Source organism: Canis lupus, chromosome 4 (assembly GCF_003254725.2).
Source record: "Canis lupus dingo isolate Sandy chromosome 4, ASM325472v2, whole genome shotgun sequence".
In the NCBI taxonomy this organism is placed as follows: Eukaryota; Metazoa; Chordata; class Mammalia; order Carnivora; family Canidae; genus Canis; species Canis lupus.
In genome coordinates, this window is record NC_064246.1 from 11,736,283 (window position 1) to 11,744,291 (window position 8,009).

At 33.1% G+C, this 8,009-nt stretch overlaps 1 protein-coding gene across 5 annotated transcripts in view; it reads left to right on the forward strand.

Annotated features, from left to right (window-relative positions):
* Nucleotides 1-8,009, forward strand: part of PHYHIPL (phytanoyl-CoA 2-hydroxylase interacting protein like) — an 81,773-nt gene that overhangs the window by 63,540 nt on the left and 10,224 nt on the right. For all 5 annotated transcript variants that reach the window (XM_025435130.3, XM_035715380.2, XM_025435133.3 and 2 more), the window contains exon 4: nucleotides 2,203-2,320. In XM_025435130.3, coding sequence (XP_025290915.1) covers nucleotides 2,203-2,320 — 118 coding nt within the window. The remainder of the gene's footprint in view (nucleotides 1-2,202; nucleotides 2,321-8,009) is intronic.

An 8,009-nucleotide genomic window follows, 5' to 3' on the forward strand; every position in this document is an offset into this window, starting at 1 on the left:
AGTGTAAAGCTTTTCCTATGGATATGTTAAATGGATGAAATTTTAATTCTATGTTATTTTGATTTTATCTTCAACCCTTGTGATTTTGAGGAAGTTGCTAAGGATTATAACATCTTGATTGTTAAGGATTTCAGTCTTCAAGAGCAAGGAAAATAGTCTTTCGTACTGTATTTCTTCCTATCTAAGACACTGATTATGAGATCCACCGTTTTGTACTGTCAATTAAACTATGAAACAGTGTTTTTTCATATTACAGTTATTGTTGAACTCATATCAAAGAAACTAAATGTGAAAAAATATATTTTAGAATAGATGAAATATGGTATTAATCATAGTTCAGTAATGAAACAGCTAATTTTCATATTGTATTAATAGTAACATTAATAGTGAGTGAACTAACTTTTAACTATATTTGATATATTATTGGAGTTAATCTATCCCCTCAGTTTTTTCCTGAAATAAAATTCTTTTTTGGAGTCTACCTCGTGTTTACTTTTTCTGCTGCATTTACTTTCATTGCACCTGACTAGGGAGGCTTAATCTAAGACAGACACATAAGCAAGAGACACAGTCTTTTTTGATATTGTTTTAATATATGCTATTTTCCATAGGACTGCACTAAACAGAGTCATAGTATTTGTCCAATTAAAAGAGCTATAATTTACCTGCTAAAAATCCCACTTGACATAGGGAAAGGTGTGCAATATTATTTCTTCTTTGGCTAAGAAAGACCTTTGGCATTTCCAGTTCAAAAATATTTGTCTGTCTATAGATGCATACATATTCACTCTGTTCTATAATCTAGTACATGTTTTATCTCTATGTGTATGAAGGAAAACCTTATGTCTTCTTTCACTTTGAGTGATCACCCTGTTGCATTTTCACTTCACTACATCTCATAATTCTCCTAAGAATGCTATGGAGTGAATCATAAAATGCTAGCTTTTAAATGTGCCACAATAGTTTTCTATACATTATTTTGCATTTTTAATTTCCATGAGTAAAATATAAAGAGAACTCCAGCTTTTTGAACCTTATTGTTTCAGTTTATCAAAATAATTCAGAGATGTTTACCTATGCTTTATCAATAACCTTTACTGTAAATTTTGAGGAAACTTTTTGTATAAATTGTCTTTTATTCTGGATAGCTAATTCACTCAACATTTATTGAGCATATACTCTGTGCTATGTACTGTGCAAAATGTTGACATAAAATAGGATGCCACCAACTAACCTAGTCTATGTCACAGATAAAACCCTGTGCTTGCCCCACAAGTCACAGTTATCTATATATTTATCTACATATATTTATATGTAAATTTAGATTGTGAGTTGAGAGGAAGAATATTCTTTTTGATCTTTTAACCTGATCATCCAATTTTGCATGGTGCCTTCTGCATTATATGTTCTAATCTAAATAAATGTGAGCCAGTGAAGCAGTTAGTAAACAAAATGTGCTGCCATAAGCAATTCAACTAGGTTGCTTTTATTTGGAAGGTCTTATAATCTTTATAGACAATAATTTTTGCTTAGATTTTGGTAGAGGAGTTTGACAGCAGTCCTCAATTTTCAAAACAAAAAGTTGGTGAAAGAATCAAATACTTGGAGAGAAGCTTTAGATTTACAAGGGTCTTGCATAACTGAAAACCATCAATTAAAAACCAGAGACCTAGCTATATGAACTTTTGGTGAATCAAACTGTGAAAGCCTCAATTTCTGCATCAATAAAATGGTCATATTTAATCTACCTCACCAACCTTGTAGATTTAAAGAGTAAAGTAAATGAACATTATTATTGCTATCCTTTTGAATTCTATTTGCTACCGATTGCAGGTTAGAAGCTTCTTTTATTTGACTTATCTGTTGATTCAAGAAATGCCAGTATGGTACCAATTGACATTACTTAGGTTATGCAGGGTCTTCATTCCTTACTTAACATTTTTGTTGCAGGATCTTTCATTTCAAAGAGTGAAACAAATGCATGGGTATCCTAAAACAAAAAACGAAACCATAAACCATAACAAATACCTTTTCGTAGAAATAAAAATGTATAAAAGACAATGTTTTTTTCAGTACAGTTTCCTATTCACTAAGATAAGTTTCCTAAGGTGAATTTTAATAATTTCCAATTTATTAAACATGTAGTTGATACCTTTGGTAATATATTTTTTAGTAAGAGAATTTTTTTGTTATTATTTTCAGACTATTCAAAAGTTCATCTAACACAGCTGTTGGAGAAAGCCGAAGTGATTTCAGGACGGATGCTTAAATTTTCTGTTTTTTATCGTAACCAACACAAAGAATATTTTGACTATATTCGGTAAGAATAAAAAAATATATAGTGATGTGCTTTACAAAATGCCATTCCAAGCTCTATGCTCAGGTTTTCCTTGAGTCTAGTTCTGTGAAATAGCAATTTTTGTTTCCTTTTCAAAATAATTATAATCTTTTTTTCCCAGAATAATTGAGTAGAAGAAATCAGATTGTGGGATTTTTTTTCTCACTTTCCTTACATTCCTTTCTATAATCATTTGTACCGCCAATTCCTGTCTATTTGAGTGGAAGGTCTTAAACCTCCAGGGCTTAGACTGATGACCATCCATGAAAAACTCCTCTACTATCCAATAACTCAAAGAAATAGTCTGTTCTTGTGGATTGCTTTAAAATGTTGCAAATGAGGGTAGGGAGGTAACTTTCATGAAATATAGTCAATCAAGTAGGATTTTTCAGGCTTCTAAGTGGAGCTCTCTTCCCATTATCTTGGATTAATTATTCATGAGGACACTCTGCTTTGTTTACTTTTGAATTCTAGTGTTCAATTAGTATTTCTAAGATAGCCTGTGTTTACACTGGGAAGTAGTTTCCAAAAATTCAAAAGAGATTCATGCTATATGTAGTTTTAATTCTTAATAATCCTTTTATATTTGCAGATAAAAATTTCAGAACAATGAATAGAGAGATGTATGTTTTAAAATAAGACTAAGGCTTTTAAAATGCCAAGTGTTATATAGGTTCTAAAACTTTTACATAGTAATCTCTATAATTTGTCATTTTAACAGCTTTGGTCTCACTTTAAACTTTAAATCATAAGGATTATATATGAAAAAAATTGGGAAGCTTTGTTATTTGTTTCTTACTTTTCTAGTTTTCTTAAATCAAGGTCATGGTTTTGATTTAAATCAGCTCCAAGCTGTGGAAAATGCAAAGGGAATCAGAGAGAGAGAAGTGAATTTAGGTACCTGATTTCATCAAAAGAAATACTTATTAAAAAAAGAAAAGGAAAGAAATACTTAGTTAGCAATATCATGTTTTTAAAATATATTTTGATTCTGCAAACCATCAGGTTGAATATCTTATAAATACAAAGTTTATGAACACCTGGGTGGCTCAGTGGTTCAGGTCTGCCTTTGACTCAGGGCATGATCCTGGAGTCTCGGGATCGAGTCCCACATGGGGCTTCCTGCATGGAGCCTGCTTCTCCCTCTCTATGTCTCTCTCTCTCTGTGTCTCTCATGAATAAATAAATAAAATATTTTTTAAAAAATAAAAAAGTAAGCATAAAGTTTAGCCCATAATTCTTTTAGCTGGTAAATTATTTACCCTTGTGTCTACATATTTCATGGTGGATGCCATTCACTTACAGAGTACAAACAGATATAGCACAAATTATTGTACCTGTCAATTGTGAATGGGAATGACCATATATATTCAACAAGAAAGGTTTTCTTTATGCATAAAATTTGAAAACAAAAAGGATCAATTGCTGTTTTCTTTAATAAGAAATATATCAACATAGTAAATACATCTTTGGTACTAGGTTTAGATTCTTAGAATATTGCCAAGGTCTATTTTAGGTGGCCACTGGAGGTCAGTATTTCCCTGATTTTCACTTGCCCTTTGGGCAGAAACTAGCCTATTTTCAGGTCCTTAGATAAAATTTGCATCATCTGTTTCAAATATTCTTTCAAGAAGACAAAAAATGATAAAGACAGCCAGGAAAAAGTCATTGTGTATATTATATAATTGATTCCAGTCTACTAGTATGAAAGATGTATTTACTAACAAGGAAATTTATTTACCTTTGTTGGAGTTTCCATGACGGTAGTAAAATCTGTGTAAATTATATCTTGCTGCAGTATATATAAATAAATATACTTCCCAGGGTGTGGGTACAATTCTTCAACATTGCTTTTCTAATACACTTTATTAAAAAAAATAGTAGACATTAACTTCAATGGATCTTAGTATACTTTTTAGGTAGTGAATTTTTTTAAAAGATTTTATTTATTCATGAGAGACACACACACACACACAGAGAGAGAGAGGCAGAGACACAGGCAGAGGGAGAAGCAGGCTCCCTGCAATGAGCCCAATGTGGGACTCTATCCCAGATCCTGGGATGAGACCCTGAGCCAAAGGCAGACGCTCAATCGCTGAGCCACCCAGGCATCCCTAGGTATTGAATTCTATTAAGGACACACTTCCTTTATCAGAATCCATTTAAAATGTCATCTTGTTAATCAAATGCTGCAATAGAAATTAGAAATTTCTAATTTCTTTCACTTACCTAACTACAGTCTTTCCAAATCGTTATAAATTATGAAAAAGTGTTAGGTAAATTCTGACTCAGTCATATGCATTGAGCTCATTTTGATTTTTCTCTGGAAATAAATTTCTAAGTGAATATTGCTTTCCCTTACCCCAGATCAAAATACCACTCTCTATCTTACTCCTTCAAATTCACTAGGTAGTCTTACTATAAAACACCTTTCTAGATGAGAAACTTTTTTCTTTACCCATCTACTATGATTAGTAGACAAGTATAGGAATTCCTGGTGCTTTTAGGTGTGAGATTGTATATCCTTCAAGTTGATGTCTGTTATTAATGCTAATACCTTTCTCCTAATCTCAGCTCCTATCTCTATATCTTTATTTGTTTGTTTGTTTATTTATTTATTTATTTATCTCTATTTTTTGCTGTGATTATTTTATAAATTGAACTTGTAGATTCATGTTGGACACATATCCTATCAATATTTGGTTTTTGTTAATGAGCATGGAGCAGTAATAAAGGTTAAGAATTTTGACCTAGAACAAGATGGAGTGGAAATATTTCTCCATATTTTGCGACTAAGTATGACTAAAAGCTCTGGACTTTATATATAAAAGAAACAAGAATCTGAAAGGTAGAAGAAGACTGAAAGGTGGAGAGAAGATAAGCCAGTTAGGGACCATGGGACTTGAGGGAAAATACAGTGATGAGTTCCTTGAGTTTTATTTTTAGCTCTTATATTCTGAACTGAGTTCTAAAGAAGCCAGAAAATCCTGATGGGCACAGATCAAAAAAAAAAAAAAAAAAAATCAAACCAAAACAGAAACCACAAAAACCAAAGTCTGCTTTATTTATCCAAATGACCAGCAAAGGGATAGCCATGAAGACAGTTTTTAGACAATAATGCCCTACTTCAGCCAAACACCATAGGGAAAAAAAAAAAAAAAAAAACTATTTTCCCACCCTCACCAGCCAAGCCAAGTAGGGCACCTAGACTTCCACCTTCTCCTGGTTGTAAGGAAGCACCGTTTCCTCCTCCTCTATCTCCTATTGGGGTGGTATCAGAAAAAGCTGAATGGGGAAACTGGACTTATACCCCCAACCCCCTGCCACCAGTGGCAGTGTGGTACCTGTCAACCTCCCTACTGGGATGGTGTCATAGATGGCCTAATGAAAAGTAGACTTCATTGCAGCCCAGGAATAAGGCTTGCCTCTGCAGTGTCAATGAAGGCCACAGTGTCAATGAGCAGTACTGAGACACCATCTCCTTCTCCCAGCTAGATAGTATTAGCAGAAGCCTAATGAGAGCCTAAATTCTTAACTCCATCCAGTAGTCATCTCCATCTTTCCATCTCCATCTCCATTTCATTCTTTCCTCCTTTGTCAATAATAAGTTTGATCCATATAATTGTGGGTTTATTTCCGGGTTTTCTGTTATTTTCCATTGATCTCCATGGTTATTTTTGTTCCAGTAGCATACTGTTTTAATTGTTACCACTTTGTAATATAATTTGAAATCTGAAATTGTGATACCCAGCTTTTTCTTTTCCAAGATTGCTTTGGCTATTCAAGGTTTTTCGTGGTTCCATACAAATTTTGGGACTGTTTGTTCTAGTTCTATGACAAATGCTGTTGCTATTTTGATAGGGATTATATTAAATTTGTAGATCACTTTGGGTAATAGAGACATTTTAATATTTGTTCTTCCCACCCATAAGCATGGAATGTCTTTCCATTTCTTTGTGTGATCTTGAATTCTTTTCATCATTGTTTTATAGTTTTTGAAGTTTAGGTCTTTCACCTCTTTGGCTGAGTTTATACCTAGATATTTTGTTTTTGGTGCATTTGTAAATTGAATTGTTTTCTTAATTTCTCTTTCTGCTGCTAGATTATTAGTGTATAGGAATGAATTGGGTTTCTGTACCTTGACTTTGTATCCTCTGACTTTACTGAATTGATTTGTCAGTTCTAATAGTTTTTTGGTGAACTCTTTAGGATTTCTATATAAGTATCATGTCATCTGCATAGTGAGAGTTTTACTTATTTCTTACCAGTTTGGATACCTTTTATTTCTTTATGTTGTTTGATTGCTGTGGCTAAGATTTCCAGTATCATGTTGACTAAAAGTGGTGAGAGTGGACATCCTTGTCTTGCTCCGACCTTAGGAGAAAAATTGAGTTTTTCACCATTGAGTATGATTTTCTCTGTGGGTTTTTCTTTTTTTTTTAAAGATTGATTTATTTATTCATGAGAGACATAGACTGAGAGAAAGGCAGAGACATAGGCAGAGGGAGAAGCAGGCTCCTTACAAGGAGCCTGATGCGGGACTCTATCCCGGATCCTGGGATCACGACCTGAGCAAAGGCAGGTGCCCAACAACTGAGCCACCCAGGTGTCCCCTCTGTGGGATTTTCACATAAGGTCTTTATTATGTTGAGGTATATGTATCATCTCAATGTACTTTGTTGATGGTTTTATCTTGAATGGATGCTATACTTTGTCAAATGTTTTTTCTGCATCTATTGAAATGATCATATGGTTCTTACCCTTTCTCCTATTGATGTAATGTATCATATTGATTGTTTTGTGGATATTGAACCACCTTTGTATCCTGGGAATAAATCCCATTCGATTGTGGTGTATGACTTTTTAAATGTATTATTAGTTTGCTAATATAAATGAGTGATGTTGGCCTATAGTTCTCTTTTTTTGTGGTGTCTTTAACTGGTTTTGGTATCAGGGTGATACTAAGCTTCATAGAGTGAATTTGTAAGTTTTCCTTCCTCTTGTAATTTTTGGGAGAGTTTGAGAAGAATGGATATTAACTCTTTTGTAAATGTTTAGTAGAATTTGCCTGTGAGGTTGTCTGGTTCTGGACTTTTGTTTTTTGAAAGTTTTTTGAATTACCAATTCAACTTCATTGCTGGTAATTTATCTGTTCAAACTTTCTATTTCTTCCTGCTTTGGTTTTGGTAGGTTGTAGGTTTCCAGGAATTTATCCATTTCTTCCAAGTTGTCCACTTTATTGGCATATAGGATCTGTTAGAATTGTTTGTATTTCTGTAGTGTTGGTTACTATTTCCCCTCTTTCATTAGTAATTTTGTGTATTTGGGTGTTTTTTTTTTTTTTTTTTTATGAGTCTGGCTAGAAGTTTATCAATTCTGTTGATTGTTTCAAAGAACCAGCTCCTGGTTTCATTGAACTGTTCTATTTTTTGTTTTCTGTATCATTTATTTCTACTCTGATCTTTATTATTTCCTTTCTTTTCTGGGTTTGGTTTTTATTTCTTTTTGTAGCTATTGTAGGTATAAAGTAAGATTGCTTGAGATTTTTTTCTTGCTTCTTGAGGTAGGCGGTATAAACTTCCATCTTAGAACTTCTTTTGTTGCATCCCCAAAATTTTGAACCATTGTGTTTTCTAAAAGTTTTTGAAAAAGTTAGAGAATGATAATAGAA